This window comes from Apodemus sylvaticus, chromosome 1 (genome assembly GCF_947179515.1).
Source record: "Apodemus sylvaticus chromosome 1, mApoSyl1.1, whole genome shotgun sequence".
Lineage (NCBI taxonomy): Eukaryota > Metazoa > Chordata > Mammalia > Rodentia > Muridae > Apodemus > Apodemus sylvaticus.
The window spans coordinates 113962319-113987665 of NC_067472.1; the positions used below are offsets into that span (position 1 = coordinate 113962319).

The 25347-nt window shown below is 40.8% G+C and overlaps 1 protein-coding gene across 10 annotated transcripts in view; it reads right to left on the bottom strand.

Moving 5' to 3' along the window:
* Dlg2 (discs large MAGUK scaffold protein 2) overlaps nucleotides 1-25347 on the bottom strand; it is a 1203331-nt gene that overhangs the window by 145843 nt on the left and 1032141 nt on the right. For all 10 annotated transcript variants that reach the window (XM_052158733.1, XM_052158754.1, XM_052158740.1 and 7 more), the window contains one exon: nucleotides 37-151. In XM_052158733.1, coding sequence (XP_052014693.1) covers nucleotides 37-151 — 115 coding nt within the window. The remainder of the gene's footprint in view (nucleotides 1-36; nucleotides 152-25347) is intronic.

Consider the following 25347-nt stretch of genomic DNA (forward strand, 5'->3'; position numbering starts at 1 on the left):
CCAGTGCATCCTGGTCAGGAATGTTCCGATGCTTACCTGACATACAGGGAGCGCTTCTGATTGGTTCGAAGGGACCCGGACCCGGAGCTCATGCTGTGGTTCATCATCTGCTCTCGTAGGTCATGGATTTTGGCCTCAAATCGAGCGTAATCTGGGAATGAGGGAAAAAAATGGTAAGTTTGGTTCTGTGTCTTCTGAGTTAGACATGCTGTATAGACAAGGCTACTGATCAAGTCAAGGCTACTGATCACTGTTATTGTTAGTCCCTTACCAAGGACCAGGCAGATGCTCAATTTCAGAACAGTAGGTCTGCTTCCTAGTGCTTTTTACTCATAATTCACAGTAAGAAAAAAATTCAGGACATTCCCAACTTGTTAGATGTTTAAGATTCCATACAACCCTTACTCTGTTTCCTGTTTCTCAAAATTATAGCACATCATCATAAGTAGTATATTGAAATGGATACAATCTATTAATTTTAATCAGATTTTCTCACTTTAATTTTTAGTCCAGTATGTTTGTGGGGGGGGGGGAGAGGAAGAGGAAGAGGAAGAGGGGGTGAGAGACAGAGACAAAGACTGAGAGAAACAGAAAGAGGCAGAGAGACACAGAGAAGCAGAGAGAGAGAGATGAGATAGAGAGGTAGGCAGAGAAAGCCTGACAGACACATATAGAAAGAGGCCTGTAATGCAGTCCTAGCCAGTCTAAACCTTGTTATGTAGACAAGGCTGGCCTCTGCTTCTCAGTGCTGGTGCTAACAGCGTGAGTCACTGCTCGAATTGTTCACTAGCACATTTAAAAATAATTTGATTTTCAATTCAATTTATAACTTTTCATGAAAACAAAGATAACTAAATTAATGTAATAAAAGTTATTTACCTAGAGAGTGTTGTTGAATTATTTTTTATAAAGGATTCATTTTATTTTTATGTGTATATGTGTGTATGTCTGACTTTGTATGAGTAGACATTGGCATTTTCTGGAAACTCAGCAAGTGATCGTAAGTGTTGGGCCATCTTTCCAGCCTTATGTTTCAAATGCTGTATAATTAAGAAGTTCCTTAAAGCCGACTTTAATTTCAGATCATGTTGCATGTATTGATAATTATGAGATGGCTGTCCCTGAAATCCTTGGTAACAGCTAGCAGAATACTAAGTTCAGAATGTAAAATATGAAAGTCTGTACTCTGGAGATTAACAAGGCACTTAATAGTTGGTTTAGTTATTTCTGGTGCTGAAGGACAGTCTGGAATTACCAAGATTTGGCAGACTTCCTGTTAATAAGTCAGCTTTTAAATGGTTAAATATGCAAAATATAGACTTAATAATATAGTTAATCTAATATCTATTGGCTTTACTCTAAAACACTACATTTCATTCCAAGGGAAAACTTAAGAGTGATATTGCCAGCAGATTTAGCCCATCTGAGCTAGCTGTATTTCATTGCTTTCTAGAAGGATCGACTAAGTTTATAATGGACCACACTGCACGCAGGGCACACTGGGCTTTGTGGGCATCTCTTTTCTAGGTCTTAAAATGAAGCCTACTGATATCATAAAACTTCAACTACAGAAACACACAAGAGAGATGAAAGGCCTCAGCTTTCTTTCTCACAGCTATTCTTCCCAAATCTTATCAGGAGAGAAATGTGTATGCTGGGAATGCTTATGCTATGTGTGCACGCACATAATCACACACACACATGCATTCAATCTATGGATTGTGCTATCTTTTTCTCCTGTTTTAATGTATAACATGGATGGCTAGCTACTTTCTATGCCATATATAAATATGACTTTCCTTAATCACAGTCTATATTTATACTTGTTTATTTAACTAGCCCTGTGTCTGTAGGCTTTAGGCATGTGCTGCTCTTCATGATGTAATAAATAAGTACCGTACTGTATGTGTATTATAGAATAAATTACTATGGCACAACAATTACTGGTCAATAGCTTACATAACAGTTAAGTAGTCCCCATGAGCACTTTGTTTTTATGTTTTAAAAATAGATCTTGTTATATAATTTAGGCTGCCCTGGGACTCGCTGTATACGGAGCACAGTCTGCCTTGAACTTGAGTTTCTTCTATTTCAGCCTTCTGGGTGCTGGAATTATACGCATGCATTTCCACGTTGTAGAGAAAAATAAAACAACAGCAACAACAAAAACGTCCACTGATTTGTCTGGGGACACAGAGTGGGACATAATCACACACACATGCTTCCTCCAATCCATGTCATATGACTACTCTCTGAAGCTTAAATATCAGCTCTAGTTGTCACTCCGTCTCGTGGAAACATAGGACTCTCTACTTCACAGCCAGAAAGACTTGAAAGTTGAAAAAGCATCTGCAATCAGCACTTCACCCTGTCTCTCCAGTGAGCTACATTACTGCCTCTATCACAGCACTGCCTCTACCAATCACAGCACTGCCTCTCCCAATCACAGTACTGCCTCTATCACAGCACTGCCTCTGTCACAGCACTGCCTCTGTCACAGCACTGCCTCTCCCAATCACAGCACTGCCTCTCCCAATCACAGCACTGCCTCTATCACAGCACTGCCTCTATCACAGCACTGCCTCTGTCACAGCACTGCCTCTGTCACAGCACTGCCTCTACCAATCACAGCACTGCCTCTACCGATCACAGCACTGCCTCTACCGATCACAGCACTGCCTCTGTCACAGCACTGCCTCTGTCACAGCACTGCCTCTCCCAATCACAGCACTACCTCTACCAATCACAGCACTGCCTCTCCCAATCACAGCACTGCTTCTATCACAGCACTGCCTCTGTCACAGCACTGCCTCTGTCACAGCACTGCCTCTCCCAATCACAGCACTGCCTCTCCCAATCACAGCACTACCTCTACCAATCACAGCACTGCCTCTCCCAATCACAGCACTGCCTCTCCCAATCACAGCACTGCCTCTATCACAGCACTGCCTCTGTCACAGCACTGCCTCTACCAATCACAGCACTGCCTCTACCGATCACAGCACTGCCTCTACCGATCACAGCACTGCCTCTGTCACAGTACTGCCTCTGTCACAGCACTGCCTCTCCCAATCACAGCACTGCCTCTCCCAATCACAGCACTGCCTCTATCACGGCACTGCCTCTATCACAGCACTGCCTCTGTCACAGCACTGCCTCTGTCACAGCACTGCCTCTCCCAATCACAGCACTGCCTCTCCCAATCACAGCACTGCCTCTATCACAGCACTGCCTCTATCACAGCACTGCCTCTGTCACAGCACTGCCTCTCCCAATCACAGCACTGCCTCTGTCACAGCACTGCCTCTACCAATCACAGCACTGCCTCTATCACAGCACTGCCTCTATCACAGCACTGCCTCTACCAATCACAGCACTGCTTCTATCACAGCACTGCCTCTACCAAACACAGCACTGCCTCTGTCACAACACTGCCTCTACCAATCACAGCACTGCCTCTATCACAGCACTGCCTCTGTCACAGCACTGCCTCTGTCACAGCACTGCCTCTACCAATCACAGCACTGCCTCTATCACAGCACTGCCTCTACCAAACACAGCACTGCCTCTGTCACAGCACTGCCTCTACCAATCACAGCACTGCCTCTATCACAGCACTGCCTCTGTCACAGCACTGTCTTTGTCAGTCATACCACTGACTCTATCACCTCATTGTTCACTAGATGCTCTCTCTCACGACATCTTGCAATTATTTGTGTGGCTACCCTATTCCACTAGGCTGAGACTCTTAGGACAAGTCCGTGTCTCCTTGGAGGAATTCCATATTTTATGACATTCAATCTGATAGTCCAGAGGGAGTTAGTAAGAGGTGCAGAACACCTTTTCTTAGTGACTGATCAGTGAATAAGGAATGAGCCAAATTATTAGATAAAAGCCTAGTTATCAAAGAGCTATAAAGGAATTGCCAATTCTCAATATTATTCGAGAGAGAAGGAAGGTGGCATACATTTATCTTGTTTTCAAAAGCTCAAGGTTCAGACATGTTTTGTTAACTTACCACCACTGTCAAACTGCTTTGCTGTTCAATTGCTCTCTAGGCTCTCTTTAACTCACTCAGGCCATGAACTGAAAACAATTCTGGCACTTCACCTACGCACAATTAAGAACATCAACAGATTCTCTCAAAGGTTCTCATTAGAGCATACTACTACAGCATGTATTATGACAGGGTGCTTGCCTTAATAATACAGATCATTTGTGTCGCTATATGGCTCATTAGATACTCTGAATACTTTCTGCTATATTCTGATATTGGATGCTCTCCTTTACATACAGTGATGCTCTCCTTTGCATACAGTGCTTACGTTCTCTGTAGTTCATGACTTATACCTCCTTTGCCTTATTTAGTATCTATCTGATCCTTGCATTTTGACACTCAGCTCAATCACAAAACTTGTATTCAAAGGTACTTATCTTTTACCTTTGGAAAGTAAAGACAGAGGCTCATATAATTTAGCGAATATACAAACATTAGGTATACAGAAACAAATGGAGTGAGGGTGGGGAAGGTTGCATGTTTTCAAATTCACAGAGATAAACCAAGTTTACGGTTAGAATGGCTTTAGAAATAAACATCTATGTAGATTGTGAGATGCCAATCTTGATGTCTTATCAAAAAGTATTGAAAATCTACTCACCACGCTAAAACACAAACAACTAATACACTCACTCTTATTAACCCAATTTCTTCCTTAACTGCTTCCCTCCTGCCTCTGTTCTCTCCTGTGGGGTATTTTTCAGACAAATTCATAACACTCTTGATTACAAGCCTCCAAACATTCAACTGAGATTTTTAAGACATGCTAATCTTTACACCATCTAGCTTGGAGCATGTCAGAACCTGAAGGGATTCGTTTACAGAATGTGTGATTACAAGGATGTTAAGTATGATAATGCTAAGGTAGGGCTCCACAGTAAGAAAGCAACACTCTATCCTGCACTGCCTTGCTTTCAAAGGGCATCCAGTGAAGGCTGAAACCATAAATCAGTTCATACTTCTTGTGCCTTTTCAACTAGCAAGAGGACACTGAAAACTAACTCCTAAGTGAAGTGTTTGGAGGGGAGTCAGGAAACACTGACTTCAGTAAGCTCTTTGTGCCCTCTGCACGAAAAGCCTAGGTACTTTTGTGTCCCCTCCCCCCTTATATTCTGAGACATCTAAAGCCAAGGGTACAAGAAAGGAAAGGAGAAACTATACAGAAGGAAGGAGAACAGATGGCAAGGGCAGAACAAAAAGAAGCCATAAACAAGACTCAGTAATAACCATGAAGGAAATGCCATAATGAAATCCATTATTTTGAATGCCAACCAAAAAAAAAATTAAATTACATGAGCAAGCCTATGGAGTTCCAGATGAAGTGGATAAAGCCATCAGCAGAGACAGCGACAAGCAATGGTACTCATTGCAAGGGAAGAAGATTTGTTCCTAGAGCAGATACAGTGACCATGAGGTTTCAGGGTTCAAAGTGACCCCCTTCGAGCACACTGCTGCAGTCAGGTCAATCAGTATTGACTGAATGGATGACACACGCAGAATTTTACTAAACTCATTTTTACAGAAAAGTGTGTCCTATAGAAAATGTGCTTAGTGTATATGCCATATTAAAATCCACTAAGCATTTAAGAAATTAATAAATCCAATTGTTTCTAGTTGTAATCACTCATTTGACAGTTTAGATTTTTTTCAACTTTGACATGATGGTTAATAATATCAGAATGCTTAAGTTTGAGATATATAGATGGTTATCAACTTCTTGGCCCAGCCATGTACCAGCTATACATCATTAGGTAAGTTATCCATTCTCGGTTCAACTTTCTTATAAGCAAAATTGTAACAATGATGTTGCCTATCTTAAGATATATTGAGAAGATTTCCAGAGAGCTCATGGATCAGAACAATGGGCCCTTGGTAATTACTGTCATTTCTTGTTCTTATGTGCATAACTTCTTCTTGTTCTTTACTCACAAACATTGTAGGTTCCATTAAGTAGTATGGAAACAAGTCTATGTCTAAAACCCTCTGATTTAGCCTCTCCTTCTCTATTGTAAAGTACATCTACCAGGCCAAATAGGAATAAGCAAAAGACAACCCTAGTTTGGAATGCTCGGCCCCTTCTTGATATAAGTTAAATGATTCACAAGATCCTCCTACAAATCCATAGTTACTCAGAGCTCAGAATGATGCTGTCCAATTCTAGGATTGCAGTTTTCTGCTTTATTAGTGGTTTCATCTGTCAGGATTCTCTCAGCACTGACTCTGGGGGGGGGGAGGGAGAGGTGAGAGCGTCTGTACTGCACAACTACTCAGTGAAAGGGGTCTCTGCTGCGCTTTGATTTCCTTTGCAATTTGTCAAGGTTGAACAAGAAAACCCAGGATACAAAGGAGGAGCATTCTGTTTAATCTACCAGCGTTTAATGGTGCCCAGATGCTTGCACCCATGATTCAAGACTGTGTGCTTTGAATCTGAGAGAGGGAAGGAACCTTGGCATAATGAATGAGCACCCCCCAAAAGAGCTGGGGGGCGGGGCAGCACATTCCTTCACAGTCTTGATGTCATGTAGCCATCTTAACAGCTGCCAGCTACTAGAAGAAACAGAGAGCAGAACAGAGTAGAACTCTAGGAGGAGACGGGTTTCAGGATTAACAATGCCATTTAGTAACAACGAGACTTTGGGAATTATTGAGACTCAGCTAATTCACCTGGTACATTTTGAGGTTTACCTTTCAAACTGGTTTAGAGAATCAAAACGAAATTTGATGTGAAACAGCTTAACTGTAATTCCCGTAGTAGTGGGTTGGGACAAATGCATATCCAATCTTTAGTGACACTGAGGTTGACAGTAGCATCCTTTTCCTGTTTATTCTAAGTATGGACACAGCTCAGAGAGGAACAGATAAAACCACTGAGCTGTAGAGGAGATTCTATACATCTAAGCCACAGAGACTACTCTGCTGCTGAGTTATCCATGCTAGTACTACTACAGCAAAGCTATTTTGAAGAGCCCCCCTGGGATGGGCCTAAGGGTTTCACACACACACACACACACACAGACCAGTGAGATTCTTAGTGGTAGCTAAACTGAAGGCTTTGAGCTTTAATGCCTCACCTGGTGGGGTTGGGCTAAGTGCCATTGATGTGCAGTCTACTGAGGTCACACTATTATTTACTTAGGCATGCCTGCTTTTGTTATCAAGACCCAGGAGTGATGCTCTGGAAGGTGTAGTAGCACTTACAGGTCATTTCAAAGCACAATCTCAGATTACTGCTCCACAGGTGCTTTCCCTTGTTGTTGGGGCATCTTCCTTTCATGAATTTCTCAATGTTTCTTCAGCATTGCTAAGAGGCCACACACAATGCTAACTGCTAGGGTACCAAACTCACTGCTTCTAATTCTCATTTTCCTGTGAACTGCAAAAGAGCTCCTGCCATTTAATCTCTTCCCAACTATGCAAGGAGTCAGGAGAGCTTTTTAGATGGTAGCTACTCATAAATAAGCTCTCCTCTGCCCGGAATAAGCTCAAGCAGTCAGCTCCAAGCTGCTGCAGACAAACTGGAGCAAATACAATCTCTATGAAAAGCCCTGGTTATTTACAGTGTGCAGAGAGAAACTAGAATTTCAAAGCTGTCCCCTGGAGGCAGAGTTTCTGGAGTCCTGGCTCTGAGCGGGTAGGAAAATCTCCCATCTGCTTACAGATACGGCTCCTCGTTTGGGAAAGCAAGAAAGCACTGTTGCTCCTACACATTGCCATTCTGAATACCCGGCACACTGTACTTCATTTTCACTGTTCTAGGCAGTATTGATTTTTTTTAAAGGCAGCAGCTATTGATCATGCAGTTTTAAACAAGTGAACAAAGGCTCCTTCTGATACCATCACTGAAATGTATTTTTGCAGACATGAACATGAGTCTTGGAATCAATATATGATAATGAATGATTTAGACTAGAAAAAAAATCTCAGATATTTATCACTGTGTGTTCTTTCCCTCTCTCCCTTTCTCCTCCCCCCACCTTTCTCTCTCTACACCACACTCTCAAATAGATATATACTAGGGAAAACTCTGGTTGTACTTCACATTCAAGAAGTAATGCATTGCCAAAACCCCTTTATATGATATAACTTTCATTTTATTTACTGGGAGTTCAGAACATATCCAACAGCCTCCATTTCACCACCTATTTCTTCAGTTGCCCTGGGACTTCAAAGCCTGCTAGGCACAGAAGGGCACCAGCCATATTATGTTAGGCTGGAGACATTCTGTGAGAGCTTTGCATGCAAGACACTTCACAAGTACTGATGCCTAGAGGGGTGCTGTGTTGATGAACTACTTTTCTCTGCTGGCTTCCTTCCTAGCTAGACACTTCTGCCTGCTGTCAAGAGAGCTGACCTATGGCCACTGGCAGGTCTGAGTGGGGAATCTTTCCAAGTTGTCTTTTCTGCATAAGGAGGTTTCAAGCCTCTTACTTCAACCCTCAACTTACTTTATCCTTCAGGCTGCTAACCAGATTCTGAGTTGAAAGAGAGAAATGGAATTTTCCATTGCATCCCCCATCTCTCTCTCTCTCTCTCTCTCTCTCTCTCTCTCTGTGTGTGTGTGTGTGTGTGTGTGTGTGTGTGTTAGAGATATAGAGATAGAAGTGACAGAAAGAGAGGGAGACACAGATGTAAAGAGATTACAAATCAAGTTTGTCAGTATTCAGTTTAAATAAGAAATTCCAGAAATCAGACAATGTGTGTGTGTGTGTGTGTGTGTGTGTATGTATGTATGTGTGTATATATCTTGTAAGTCTCTAGCACTGAGAAGTTCAGTCATGGACACCCTGAGGGCAAGAATGAAGTCCCTTCTGTCTCTGTCCCTAACTCTGGAGAGAGTATAGAACCCAGTTATGACTAGTAAAATGCTAACATGTTTATTGGATTTGATGAGCTGAATGAAGATTCTAGGAAAAGAAAACTGATTCCTGACCTTGCCTATTATTGAATGGATCAGCCCATTAGGGCAAATTTCAATAACAAACTGAGCTAAGGTTGTGTCTCATAACCCTACTCTTGCTGCCTCCTGCCATTTCCAACCAGAGTTGGGTTCATTTATTGTGACTAGAATAGTTTTTCTCAGGGAAGCTTTCAGGCAAAAACTCAGGGATTCTTTAATATGGGAAGTAAATTTTCTGGACAAACTACAGTCTGAATACCAGTGTTAACTCTCAACATCAGCTTCACCTGGCTTCATCTCGACTAAATGCAAGTCCTGATTAATGGAGACACAAAGGCTGATTACAAGCCTTCTTAGAAAACAGAATTTGTGCTGGGTTATGGTTGCACACACCTTTAATCCCAGCACTTGGGAGGCAGAGGCAGCCAGATCTCAGCCAGATCTCTAAATCTGAGATCAGCCTGGTGTATAGACTGAGTTCTAGAATAGCCAGGACTGTTTACACAAAGAAATCCTAAGTCAAAAAATTTAAATAAAAAAAAAAACAAATAAAGAAGGCAGAAAAACGAAGAGAATTTGCACAGATACTTCTTGGAAATTGCAAACTTTATTTGTCCTAGTAATTGTAAATGCCATTTGATAGATTTTTGTAGCTAAAACAGGCTCTTTGGTAAAATTGACTTAAGTTTGAATGTTAAGTTTATTACTGATTCATGGTGTAGATTTTGCCACCTAGAGAAAAGTTGGTTTTCTTCTCTGTTTGAAATGAGGGAAGCAGAACCTGCAGAATCAGGTTGTCTGGAAGTAAGTGTGATACTATTCCTGTTTGACATACTGTGCTCCCAGGACCTGAATAGGTTCCTGATAAATGGAAAGACAGAACGATTACACTGCAAAGTTCACCTACAGTTTTGTAGTCCTTCTCTATAACACACAACTGCTTATGTTAAGAAGTGATTGTGAGAGTCAAAGACACAAATATAAACATATGACAAATGGAACAACTCATACCATTGTAGTCTTTTCTAAAACTCCTGACCCACCTATTGGAATATTTCCTCCTCAATATTGAAAATTACATACTCCAAACTGGGGATTTTAATTTTTCTCTTAACTGTGGAAATATGAGAGGAAAATGAAGTCTTCAGAAAGGGTTAAGATCTCACTAGATCTTGCCCAGATCTTGCCCAGATCTTGCCAATGGAGATTCTGAAGATTTTGTTGGCAGGGAGAGTGAAAGGCTCGGAGCAGGGAGGAAGGGGCTGTAGCCTTGGGGTGAGCTCATAGCTCATGATATTTCAGGAGACACTGGGAGCTGTGTCTTGTAGAAAGAATCTCTTGTGTACTACATGGAAGCATCACCTGTCAATAGAAATCTGATAGCCTATTAGCTGAGGTAGGAAATAGAAGGTGGGACATCTAGTAGAGAGAAATAGGATTCTGGGAAAAAGTCAAACTTGGAGGAGGCAGATGAAACTGAGGAGAGGAAACTAGCCAGCCTTATGGAAGATTTAGACTAGTTTAAAAAGGATAACTGATTTACAAGCTATTGGAAAAGAAGCAAATCTTATGGCTTAGGCATTTTATTGACAGGTAATGCCTGTCAATACCCAGTACACAAGAGATTCTCTCTAGAGTGTCTTCTACTTAGTAACACTGCTTGGGCTTTCCTTGGCATACATCAATTTCAAGTCTTTCATGGGGTCATCTCTGTTCCTCTGCATAAAAATCATGGTGCTTGAAGCTGGACTATTCATACCTCACCTTCCTATGTCCTATAAGAATAACCAGTTAGATCTTGCCCAGTAAAATGAGTAATAATCTTGCCAAATAGAAACAAGAGAGTAAGTAGGTCTGGCTTTAGAAGGAAGCAGGGTTATTCAGTCTCCTTGAATGTGACTTGAGAGACACAAATGTCTGTCTTTGTTTCTGTGTATTAGAGTATCCTTTAATAGTATCTTGAGCTTTATACCCATGCATTGTCTGGAAGGGCAAGCTACCATTCCCAGATAAGAAAAACATAAAAGGAATATGGAAGCACAGAGAGGCTAGCCAATTCATTTGAGGTCACACAGCAAACTCCCTGTATCATTCATTGATTCTACATTTTCTTTTACAAATGACTGCCATTCTATCTTTTGCTTCTATCCGCAGCTTTCTTAGTGTAGCTTAGTTACCTTAACTAACCATCTAACAGTCAATTTCTGATTATCTATTGATATCTATAGAGAATTCTAAATGTGGATTGGTAAGATAAAAATGAAAGAACCTTGTTTGGTTTTTTGCAATATGCCCCTCAAAATGAAAACATTTTAAAATGTCATTAGGGTGATTTTATGCTTAAGGCTTACAGTCAGTAGGGACCCGTGTATCATGGATGCTTTCATTGCTATGGGGTTGCTGTTGGGGATGAAGAGCAGGCTCATGCTGTGGTAATGTCCACTTGTCAGGGACAGGCATATTTCCAGTATTGTGAGGAGATAAGAGAGTTTCAGGACAGGAAAAACCTGCCCCTGCCCCTGCCCCTTCCACACTCCAGAAGCCTTATGGCAGAGTGGCCAAGGACTCCAAATAGCAGCAGTTCATGGCAGCATGAAGCATCAGAGGAAAACAAAGCTAATGCATGCAAGCCCATCAGAAACCTAAATATAAATACGCTGTCTATATTTTCTTTCTTAAAAGTATGCCTGACCGAATGCCCTCGGCTCCATCATTTGAGCCCTGTTTTCTGTATAGTGATACCTAGGGTTAATATCCCTATCCACTTAAGAAATATGTATGTGAGTGCTACCTTGCAATACATGTTAATTCACTACTACAGTGCCTGAGAGTCAACTGTAATAAGCAATGGTGAACTGACAGCAAGAGGATTGGCATACTAAAGGACTCTCTAACTTTTCTATCTAATGAAGGAGCTGTGCATATGACCATCCCAGAACCAAAGTTTGAGTACTGTTTCCATTTTCAGTTTATATGTGTATGTGTGTGCAGGTTCACAGGTGTGTAGATGTATGTGCACATAGATACTGAGGTCAGATGTCAAGTTCAGTTGTCGTCCTTCAGGCACTGTCTATCATGCCTTTTGAGATTAGGCCCCTTATTGGCTTGAGACCTGCTAAGGTGACTGATTATACTGAATGCCCATTGAGCCCCAGGAATCGGTTACTCTCTGCCTCTTCAGTGCTGGGGTTATAAGTATGTGCCACATGCCAGGCTTCTAAATGTGGATCCAAGAAGATTAAGTGTGGGACCTTAAACCATGCCATGATACTTGGTGGGTAGAGCAGGGTGAAATCCCTGAGACAGTAGGCACCTCTCTCCTCCCTGCCAATTCCTGGCCTGAATCACATGGCCTGAATTCCTGGCCATACTTTCCACATAAGGAAACATGACCTGTGGTCCCATAGAAACAGAAAAGAGTTCTCCATGCTAATGAGGTACCTAGAGGCCCTGCGGGTTTAGCCAATAAGCTTCTCTTCCCAGATATTCCTCCCTGCAAAAGGTATTTAATCTCAGGTCCACCCTGAGAAGTTGGTACAGTATGAATCCATTTTCCATGATTAACAGAAATAAACAGTTTAGAGTCATGGACTATCTCTTTCATCAAGTCCGCCATGAAGAAGGCATTTGATCATTTATTCATGGCAAGCACTTTACTAACTTACCCATCTCCTCAGCCCTATTTAGAATTCTTAACCATAGTAGAGCCAGAGGGCCCCTAACTCCCTCCCTACTGAATATTTTTATTGTTTTCCTGTCCCATTTCATCCCCTGAGATACTGGTCTTGATTTTTCTAGTTCACTTCTGTATTAGTTACTTTCAATTAGTTAATTGCTGTGATTACACACCATGAGTAGAACACCTTATAGAGAAGTGTTTGTTTGGGGCTTGCAGTTTTGATGACAGAGTGACAGAACAGCTGAATGCTCACATCTTGATCAAAACATGAAGCAGAGAGAGTACTGGAAATCATGAGCCTTTGCATCCTTAGTGACATACTTCCTCCAACGAGGCCACACTTCCTAATCTTTCCCAGACAGTTTCATCAACTGAGTCAAGTATTCAGTGAGGCTATGGGAGCCATTCTCTTTCAAACCATTAAATGATCCCTCCCAAGATACCAAGATACATACTTCATCTATCACCTTACAAAAACAGCTTTCCATCTCTGCTAGCCAACTTGTCTTCAATGGCCCTTCCTCAGATACTACATCAAGCTATGATGGTCTATCCTTTCTTCCTTTCTCCCTCCCTCCATCCCTCCCTCCCACCCTCTCTCCCTCCCTCACTCCCTTCCTTTCAACACAATGGATACTTTTCCTTCATAATATTTAGCAAACTCACAATTGTTCAACTATCAATAATGAATTACTATCTGCAAGGTATATGGTCGGTGGTTGAGACTGCAGTTGAGGCTGCCCCACATTTACCCTGATAAAGAACTGACTTAGCCAGCTTGAATATGTTGAGAATGGAATAAATATGACCAATCCATGAATATCTCTTACATTGTTTTTAATTTTCAACTGATGAAGAAAATCATTGTCAGAGGTCTGTATTGAGTTACCTTTGGTCTCCTTTCTGAGGTAGTGATTTTTGATTCATATAGTTGTCTATTGAGACTTCTCCTCAGTTCCTAGGATCATCAATTATCTTTGATGTTTGTTTCTATTTATTATCTTAATATTTCAAGTATTTTATATATACAACTAGAAAAAATTCATAATGGATATTTACCCATAATCTCTAGACACATAAATAAGAACTAAATCAAATTTCTACAGAATAATTCACAGTAACCACGTCATGCTTACTTTAGTTATTTGCACTGCTCAGAAAAAAATGCTTTGATTATTTCAACAAACTATTTCCTATGAAATGGTTAGCCTCATTTTTGACAAAAGATCTTCAATAAAGTGAAAATGATCTAGGTGCATATGAACATGAAATTGCCATTCAAGAAACGATCAAAATGGAATAATGTAACAAACAATATACTCTTCTCTTCCCAGTGTGTCTTATTTAGAACTTGAATTCTAAAACAAAGATATTATGTAATTCCTGAGCGTCCCTTCAAAAGAGTATGGCATTTGTAATTTACCTGCCAGCTTTGTGACAGAAAGACTAGACAGTGAAATAAAAACACAGAAGCAAGGTAGACATGTCTTTTGAAGGTCCAGGTTAAAAAAAAAAGAAAGAAAAGAAAGTGAGTCTGGTGTCAATGAAGAAGAATGGGTAGGATAAGGGAGTTTTGAATAAGGGACCCTGCTTATTAACTCTACATGACATATAACAGACAATCCAGGGGCCCTATGTTCATTTAGGCTTGGAGTTTAGCTAAATGACTGAGACTAGAAAGGAGATGTCATTTGGAGGGAGCAAAGAAAATAACCTAGAACAAATAAAACAACACATCAAGACCCATCACCCATCAATTTAAAGGGACAGCATCATTATGCTGTAGGGGTCTTGTCTTAAGCTTTCATAATTACAGCGACAGGAAGTATGAGGGATGCAGCCTTAGCAACTGAAGAAATTAGGAAGCATGGGATTTCTCTGTACTTAAGGACAAGTTATCCTGCAATGATAGGCAGGGATGAACAAAACAGACACCAATTATTCTGGTGCATTGTGGGGAGAATGAAAGAATAATAAAAGTAAGTAGGTGTTTAAGTTTACTTTTATTTACAAGCAAATACAAACATGCTAGGGGAAACTGAACTCTGTAGAACCAAGTCAGGTAAAAGTATCTTTCCTCTTAATTAATAATTGAAAAAGGAATCCCAAGCCAGCAGCTTCTGCAGGTGTAGGAGGAAGACCTATAATTGGAGCCAGTCTGAAGCAAGTGGGTGAGGATCAGAGAGCTGACTCAGAGCCCCCATCAATTATTTGCAGTTTCTACAATCAAAAGCTAAAAATTCAGTAGATGCAGGATGACTGAAGCTCAACTCTAGAGGCCACTTTAGCTCAGTCCCAGCTTATGCTTGTTGACTTGTTTTCTTGCTGTCAATTTGTTTCCTTTAGTCTGCTATGGGAAAGTATCTGTAGGACTTTTTGTGAAAGATGCTTGTGCTTCCTACCCCAGAAGCATCATATTTAAGACACTAGGAAGTTGGACTCTATAGATCAATACACAAAACTCTCTTTTTAATACAGTCTGGCAATGATCACCCTGGTTTGGAATACATTAATAGATCCACAAATACAGCCAAACAAAACCAAAGCAAACCCCATCTCGCTTCCTCTGTTCTGCTCAAAAGGAAACTGTCGCAAGAAATAGAAGGTCTCATTTTTATTCTACAGGAAAGTTTCTGTAAGGCAAAGGACACCATCAAGAGGACAAATCGGCAACCAACAAATTGGGAAAAGATCTTCACCAATCCTACATCAGATAGAGGGCTAATATCCAATATATATAAATGACTCAAGAAGTTAGACTCCAGAAAACCAAACAACCCTATTAAAAAATAGGGTACAGAGTTAAACAAAGAATTCTCACCTGAAGAACTTCGGATGGCGGAGAAGCATCTTAAAAAATGTTCAACTTCATTAGTCATTAGGGAAATGCAAATCAAAACAACCCTGAGATTTCACCTTACACCAGTCAGAATGGCTAAGATTAAAAATTCAGGAGATAGCAGGTGTTGGAGAGGGTGTGGAGAAAGAGGAACACTCCTCCACTGCTGGTGGGGTTGCAAATTGGTACAACCACTTTGGAAATCAGTCTGGCGGTTCCTCCGAAAACTGGGCACCTCACTTCCAGAAGATCCTGCTATACCACTCCTGGGCATATACCCAGAGGATTCCCCACCATGTAATAAGGATACATGCTCTACTATGTTCATAGCAGCCCTATTTATAATTGCCAGATGCTGGAAAGAACCCAGGTATCCCTCAACAGAAGAGTGGATGCAAAAAATGTGGTATATCTACACAATGGAGTACTATTCAGCCATTAGAAACAATGAATTCATGAAATTCTTAGGCAAATGGATGGAGCTAGAGAACATCATACTAAGTGAGGTAACGCAGACTCAAAAGGTGAATCATGGTATGCACTCACTAATAAGTGGATATTAACCTAGAAAACTGGAATACCCAAAACATAATCCACACATCAAATGAGATACAAGAAGAAAGGAGGAGTGGCCCCTGGTTCTGGAAAGACTCAGTGAAGCAGTATTCGACAAAACCAGAACGGGGAAGTGGGAAGGGGTGGGTGGGAGGACAGGGGAAGAGAAGGGGGCTTACGGGACTTTCGGGGAGTGGGGGGCTAGAAAAGGGGAAATCATTTGAAATGTAAATAAATTATATCGAATAAAAAAAATTTAAAAAAAGATACCTTTCTTTAAAAGATCAGAAAAGAGAGTAGAGTGGGGGATGATTTCTCCTGCTCTTCATGTCCTCAAGTGAAGCACAGCTTCCCCTCATCAGCAGTTCACCCCTGGGCCCTTCAGATAGTTCACTGTGTATTCTGTCCACGCTTCCTCTCCTCACTTTCATCTTTTATTTTTCTGTTGACTGTTTCCATCCTATCCCCAGATACTGATATCATGAGCTCTCTCAGTTATTTCTGGTTCAAAACTCTTCCATTTGCTACTGAAGGTACAAGGGATGCCTGCTGTGATCACGGATTTGAGCAGGCTGAAGGGATCTTTCTTGGTGCCTCACTTACAAGTAGATACCCTCAGAAGCAATGGTCTGGGCATAATCTGAAACACTCACATGTTCAGGAGCTCTTCCTTTCTTCACAGTGCCCACTGAATAGATCCAAACCCTCACTTCATGAATCTCTTTATGCACATCACTTCCAGGAAATCAGGAGCTTCCCTTAACTCCCTGCATTATCTTTGGCTTCTCAGAATTCTTTTTGATTCTGTTTTGTTGGGAGGATGTCCTCAGATGTCTGGTGATCCTTGCTTACATAACCAAATTATAAATGAGGCATTTAGGCTGGGATTATAGTTTAATGGTCAAGTGCTTGGTCAGCACATATGAGGACCTATGTTCTCCAGTCTCTGGTACAAAGAGAGAGAGAGGAGCTGGGGAGGAGAGAGGGAGAGAAAAGAAATAGCAAAAGACAAGGAGAAAGAATGAGTCACCGAAATGTGAATTGGCATCCTTGTGTGCCTGGAGAAGGATGAGAGGTTAGGCTTGTTCCAAGTCCCTTATCCCCACATTCAGATACTGGAGACATGCACATCTGCCCAAGCCTGCATATGCAAGTCTCTGCTGTATGTTTGGGTTATTTTCTCTAGCATTTTTCAATAGTCTTGACTGCAGAGGAGAAGTCTAGTTGTTGAGTTATGAAAAAGAAGGAGAAAGATGAAATGGCAGTGGGGCTGTGTGATTACTCACTCACTACACAGCTTCCACCATACCCTGGTTCTATGTGCACTGTTTTACTAGAAGTGTGAGGTCCCATGTACAGAGACTCTCTGGTTCAGTTTTTCCCAAAGTGGAAACACTGACTTGCTGGAGGTGGGAATGACTGGCAGGTTGAGAAGGGAATAGGGGGCTCCACTTTTTCCTTATAAGGCATCTAGAATCTTTGTATCTTTAGTCACTAATTTCTGCTTTCTTCAGATGGCCAAGGCCTTCAATCCTAGGGTCCTGCAGTTCTCAAAAGCCTCATGTTCCTGGGTGCACTTGGGCTTCTTTGCTGTCTGTGGCCACCTTCTAGCCAATCAAGTGATGTCTAGCTTCGAAAGCTTCCAAGGTTTCTCTCAAATCTTTTGTGTGTAGCACTGACCCAAATAGCTTTTGAAGTCATATTTTTTGGCAATTTAAATTCCTTACTTAGTAATATGGCTGGTGTATTAGAAGGGAACAGAAATATAATTGGGTACTTAAACTATCACATTCAAGAATAAATTCCATTCAATCTTGGTGGTCCCATGTCATCAGTCTATCTTGGAAGACAAAATGAACCTGCACTCTGCCATTAGTATGTATTCTATCTTTTCAAGCTTGGCAGGAACTGCAAAGGATGCAGGTGACCTCAAGAGGAGATAAGCTGGGATCCGTGTACTTTCAAAGCCTCACTTTGTTTTCCCTAGAGCTTCCCTACCTTGCTAGAGAGACAGAATTGTTCCTTGAATCCTTCTATTCACCCACGGTAAATGCGCTAGAAACAGAAATAAAGGCTTTTACTTAATTGCTGACTTCAAAGAATTTACTGGGTTTTTTGTTTGTTTGTTTTGCTTTTTGCTTTTTGTTTTTTGTTTTTTGAACACAGGACAGAAAAGGTTCAGATATAAACAATGTGCTGTGTCAGCATAGAGAGCACATGGCAGACCCTACAAGGTACAAAGGAGGTGGCAGTGTCAAGGAGGTGCCATCTTGTCATCTAGACTTACCTGGAGATTAGGGAGCAGTGAGTGGAGAAGGAGACTAGGCATGGGTATGATGGAGACACATGAAAGCGAAGGCCCAGCGTATGGGGACAAAGGTTTATTATGTCCTACAGTCTCTGAACAATAGAAATAAGTGCAGAGCAGAGGGGACTGAATCATATGGTGACAGTACAACCCGATGGCAAAGTCTGAGAGAAAATGAAAAACAGCCTCCTCTATGGAGGACTTTGGCTTCTGAATTACCAAATAAAACCAAGGGAGTAGGAGCTCTCAGCTGCATGAGAAAATTGCCTCTGGAACCCTGCATTAGTGGGAAGAGTTGGGAACACTGAAGGGGTTACAATGTCTGCTACCACCTGCCAGAACCACTGTCTCCATGAATGAGGTGAAGCTTCCTCCTGGAGGTCTGTGCTGACTGTGCATGGTTGATATTGGGAGAGGCAGGGCAGAGAGAAACAGGAGCCTCAGGTGGGACCCTCAGAAACTCTTTATGGCCTTTAACAGAGATAACTGATTTCAAAAATATCCACAAAAATCCACCCATATTAACAACATAGGTAAAAATCAGCAGAAATAAGCGAGGGGAGAAGGAGAAGGAGGAGCACAAGGAGGAAGAGGAGGATAAAGAGGAGGAGGAGGAGGGAACAAAGAAGGAGGAGCCTGTAAAAGGAAACATTGCTCTTTATCTCCATTTAGCGCCATAATGAATTGAACTCAGTGTGCTCCTAAAGATTATGATGAAATTAAATCCAATTTGGATAGTCTCTTGGGTCTGGTAATCATTCGGATTAGAGGCCAAGCACTGCACTGCCTGGACGGAAGTGGAACTGAGTGGGATATTTAAAGAAAAAGCCTGTACACTCAGGAAACCTGGTAAAATTTAAAATGTGCTTTAGTTAGCATTTGATGAGAATCCACTGAGGAGCCAGGGATTTTTTCCAAAGAGCATTTTGTTTTCTAGTTCTGCTCGCTGGTCTGATCGGTGGTGAACCTAACATTTCACAACAGCTTCTAGGTTCTGCTTGTTTCTGCTGCTGGAAGGGAAGTGGCTAAGACATTCCAAGACTCAGGAGAGCAATCTTGAAATCATGCAAATGGAGAGCATCATCATTTGTAACTCAGGATGTATGAATAGCTAGAGAGAAAATAGGTATGCTGATGAGATGGCTATATATTTGGGAAATATTAAAGGTGTGAGATAGGAAGAACGAGCACAAATTAATTGGCAAGATCTTTGGCCCCTGAGGGATATTTTGAGATTTGGGTTTTAGATGTAGAAGTATGTGTGCTGTATCATTTCATGTCCAGCTCTTGTGCTATGATTCTACATTATTTAACATACACACACACACACACACACACACACACGTCATATTTCCCAAATTCCTTGGAAAAATGGCTCTCACTAGGTCTAGCCAATGGGAGGTACTGACAGGAGTAGGAAATGCAGGAAGAGGTAGCAGCAAGGACTTCCTTCCTGCATCACTTCAAGAATTCCTTGTTTTCCTTCATGATTTCTACACATTGGACTTAATGTCTGTCTATTTGTTCTGTTCATGTGCTAGTTGTAGAAATAAAGGCCTCATGCATATTACACAACTATAATTCACCACCAATAATTCATATCCCCAGCCCTTGGTTTAATACAAGAGCTTTTGCCTAGCCCAGTGTCGCCTTAAACTCTTCATCTTGCCTTAGCTTTTGTAGGATTGCAGGCAAGTGTCAAAAGACATCTAGATTTGAAGATATTTTAAGGTGTTCTTGCTCTAGATTCCTTTGACCAGAACAGGGAAGGTATGTTTTTTCTGACTTTAATTACTATTGAAGTATAAATTAGTATTTAGTAATCTTGATGTTGTGAAGAAAGACAAGAGTAAGTTAGCACCTAATGATGAATATGTAAACTTGTCCAAGTGCTAGTGTCAGTGTGATAGGTTTTGACTTCAGTGCTGTGTACTCTGAATAATGTCCTACAAGAATTTCTATATTCTAATCCTAGGACCACAGACAGTTACAAAATCACAAAAGGGATTTTGAAGGTAAGATTATGTTAAGGATGCCAAAGTAGAGCGATTACAGTTGGGTCCTAAATGTAGTTAAATGGGTCTATAGGGAAGTCAAATGTGACAATAGGAGGAAGGGGTTTCAGGGATGTGTAGAAGGGATTAGAAGCCAAGAGGTCAAGCAAGACCCAGAGGCTAAAAACAAGCAGAGAAATGACCTCCCCTTAGTCTTGAGGGAATGCAATCTCTGCTGAGACCTCTACTCTAGCCCAGTGAAACTAATCTCAAACTCCTGATTTCTCAGTGGTTGTAAAAGAGAAGACATTCATATCGTCTTGACTGTTCAATTCTGCACAATTCATTAGCGCGTTGGTGGGATGTTAATACACTGCTCCCTCCCTCTGGGTTTGAAAACTCAAAATCTACACCAGCAACAACATCCATGGCCTAATGGAACAATGGCAATGGAATAATCCTTTAGAGAAACAAAGTTTTTCTGCTTCAGATTCACCCATGCTTGCTCCTTGGGATTACATCAACACTCAACTTTAATTCTGCCCAGTCCCATTCCCTTTTACTAAACACTGATTCTGAATCATTCCATAATAAATTGCACATCTGCCAATCTCCTTCTGAATATGCTTTTCTCAGGACTGCAACCAGTAAAAGTGATGGATCTATATTTAGGCAAAGACTCTGCATGCTTGGCTTCTCTATATCTCTGCTAATAATAACTCAGTCCAGTCTTCTACAGTATATGAAAGTTAAAAAAAAATAACTTAGAGAGCAAGGTCCTTTCATAAAAGGTGGCCATATACAATCACTCCCTCAATTGGGGTCATGAGTACAAGGTAAGGCAAGAAGTGGGGCAGGAAGGAAGCATCATCAAAATGCAGTGGAGATTAGGACATTGAACAGTGGCCAGCAGTGAATAGGGGTGCAAGGAAGCACCAGGTGCTAGTAGAGAAGTCCCTGGGAACTTGATGCTGTTACTTCCTGAAATAGATGAAATTAGACCAGTTTTTACAGTTGAAGTATATGAAACCTAAAGGGAAGAGATGATTCAACTAGAAAATAGGCACCACTAAGTCAGTTAAAATACAGAAGCCATGTGCCTGAGGATGAAGATTGGATGGTAGGGTATTGGCTCAGCATGTGCATATCCTGGGATTGATCCTTAGAACCACAAAAAAATGGTTAGCTTCAGCACTTGGGAGGCAGAAGCAAGGGGACTGTGGTAAACCTAGTCATCAGAGCAAGTATAGGCCACTCAGGAAACCCCTTCCCCCACCTCTCCTAAAAAGAGTATAGAAGCCATGTCTCTAAAATATTTTTTTCTAGCTCATGTTCAGTTAAAATGTGACCCCCACCTCCTCCAAGATTCATTTGACCACCGTGGACAGAAGCCTAACTTTCCTACCTGCAGATATCCTTAGTACTTAGTAGCTCTCTAACCCTAGAAGAGTGATCAAATCAGACCCAGCAAATAATAATGATTTTGTTTGAAGCCAGCTGGGACTGCATAGCAAGTTCAAAACCATCTTGGGCTCCATATTGATACCTGTCTCAAAAAAAAAATCCTAAACCAACCAAACATCCATTTATTCAGCCAGCCAGCCACACATGGATGCAATGCACACTATGTACATATAGGTAGGCCTTGTGCAGCACCCACCCTTTCCTTCCTTGACTTATGAATTCTCTGTTGCTATTGATAGTAAGTCTTTTCCAATCTCTCTTAGGTGGAGTTATGCCTTCTTTATCATGCTCTATTCCTCGCAGACATTCATGATGATACTTACAACATACAAAGTATGTTTCTTACACTTGTTTCTCTTTCTGGTCTGAAGATACATGGAAGAAAGCAGCAAGTCTTATTCAACAATTGTCCATGTTTAGCTCCTATTTAAGCACATACCACCCAATGTTTATAAGATATAATTGAATAGAGTAGGACTACCAAGGCCAAAAGAAATCTTAGCAGGTTTACCAGAGGCACATGCTTACTGCCAGCCTTTCTAAACTGGAAGATATGCCAAGTACAACCCCATGCTTACTGCAAGGGTAAGTAAAATGGTTCTAAATGAAGTCTGGCCTCCTCATTAAACTGACAATTGTTGGATAAATTCTTCATACTTATCTAGTTATCCATTTATTGGATTTATGAAGATACTGGGGAATCCCTCCTAGGACCTTGCCCATAGCAGTCAAATGTTCTATCACTACACGCCCAATTCTTTGTTTTTAAATCAGGCCTGACAGAGGCCTCAAAGCCCATTTAGGATAATTTAATACTTGTGATAATTCTTTCAGGGACTTGGTTTACTATCAGTACCTGGTGCTGTTAACAATGGTAATGATGTATAAAGAATAGTTAAATAAAAGATAGCAAAAAAGAGAAGTATGACCAATGGATTTATATTAAATAGCTAACTTGAAAGAAAATGTATTAGGTAATAAAATTCATGATGCTTGGTTTGAAATAAAGGGTTTGATTATTTGATGGACTCATCTCTATATGGCTGAGAGATACCAACATTACATTGGCTACCTATGGCCATGCCTTCCAGCTACTGGAATCCCTATGAAACGATGAAGTAAGCAGAATTTCAGAAAGAAAGAAAAAGCCAATTGAAGTTGACATTTATCATCAAATTCAACTTGTGTTGAACCAAATTTGGCCTTACTCAAGATTTGAATCCATTGTAGGGGAGAAATTGGATTCTGATAAAAATGCAGCATCATTGCAGATTAGCCAAAGATGCTAAAGGCTTTCAGAAATGGTGCTGTTTGAGATTGGTTTGAAATCTGTACCTTAACTTGGAACTACCAAGCAGGGACTGTAGATTATGTAGGAGGGTATGTATCTGGCAACATGCTGCACTTGTTTGTCCCTGACTATTTTGGGAAAGGAGAAAACTAAGCTCTGAAAACTATTCATTTAGAGACATGATTAAGAGGAACAGCGGTTGTATACAGTTGAAGGATAGCTGCATGCTATCTGAATGTGCTGTCTGTGAGTTTCTTTTTGGCATGATTATTCAGACCTAGTTTCATATCATAATAAGCACTCTACCTTTCTGAACTCATGTGCTTTCTTTTAATCCTTTTAAAGGCTCTTATCTACAATACCTATGTGAACATGAAGAAGTATGGCTCAAGTCCAAGAACTAGACGTTGATGGTGGTACAACAAGAACCTTGATGGTGTGGCATTGCAGTGGTACACACTCCTTCAGTCATGAGCCTGACCAATGAGCAGAAGACCAAGACCTAACATTCACTATAGGCTATATCATATACACATGTAACAACAACTTAAAAATGGAGCAAGCTCAATAGCGTGCGTAAACTCTTCCTTTTTTCTTGTCATCTTTACAAATACAAAACCCAATCAAAAATGGACTGTCTTTCAAAGGTCAGAGTCAACGCTCCTCCTTGGCTCCCTAAGTCCACACCTAATATCTTAGCTAGTATGCATCTCCTTTTATGCATCTCTTTTGATGAACCATTCTTGTTCCTAAATTAAATATATCATATCTGCAAATCCAATCAGACCATACTTCCGTGCCCTTGAGCATTGTTGAATGTCTGTTTTCATTCATGACATGCCCTCTAATAAAATCCTATATGCTATTCACCACATTTTTTTCTATCACAAGTGGGATTTCTTTGGGAAGCTGTCTGTAGAAAGAAAGAAATATATTTTATTGTTGATAAAAATGGACATGTGCATACAAAAGTGAGGAGATAAGTCACACAGAGGTAAAAGCTGAGGTGTTTTCATCTGATGAATATTAACCTTCAGAATGCCCTGGGCATGGAAGCACACGTCTAGCCTTTCAATATTTGGGAAGTAGAAGCAAAAAAATCGGGAGCCCAAAGTCCTCCTTAGCTACATGGTGAGTTTAAGAGCAGCCTGGACAACATGGCACTCTATGTTAAAAACATAACAACAAATGAATGAGTAAATGAATCAAATAATAAATATATTTCCCAATATCAGACTCACAGGATTCCATGAATACAACTGGTTATCCACCAGAATGGGAGTTCTTATGGTGGAGCCTGCTTTATTTATTACAGCCTGTTTATCAGGTATATTAAGGGGTTACTGTAGTCTCTGCCATGTAATGAGATTAGAATTAGAATATGAGTTCTTCCAAATCCTTAGCCTGGCATGCAAGGCTATTGAGATCTGCTTTCATCTCCATCTTTAGTCCTGTGGTCAGCACTCCTTACAGAAGTACAGTGGACCACACTCTGCATTTACACTCACGCTTCTTTCTTTTTTCTGTATCTTACAATGATGCTTTTTTTTTATTTTTTATTTTTTTGTCTTCCTATCTGAACCAATCTTTGGACCCAGAACAACTACCGCTTTCTCCCAATACATCTTTAGTCTTCTGGCTCACTGAAGCCATGGTGTTTCTCTTACACATCGCCAAACAATCTGTTGATGGCCATGCCTTGACTTGTATTTTTACAGTAATTTGTCCCAAAGGACACATCCTGGAAGGATGTAAGACATCTCCTATTTATTCCTGTAAAATGTCTAGCAAAGGATCTTAGATGCAGTGAGTGTTAAAAATTGCTGGAGAAGTGGAAATTGATAGTTGAATATGTGGTAGACTTCCCTTAGGACATTGAGAATGAGGTTAGGGTATGCAGGAAACTAACACATTTATGATAGGACAAGACTTTGGTCCTAGAATTTATAAGGAGCTGGGGATAAGAACATAGGTAAGATATCTTGGGGGCTGACTAGTCTGGGCGTGCGAAAACAAACAAAGAAATAAAATCCATCATCATCATTACCATCATCATCAACAAAAACTTACCACAAACCACACATGTTCTGTGGTAGGCCTGTGTAAGCTGGGTGGCAACCTGTATCTCAAGGTAACCTGATGTATGATAGATGCTCTTTGCTTACAGTCAGCTACTCAGTGTTTCTCTTCATCCTCTTATCTGCTACCAAACTATAAAGTGACTTCTTTGTCCCTCATCACTGAGGACTAGAATATTAGCACC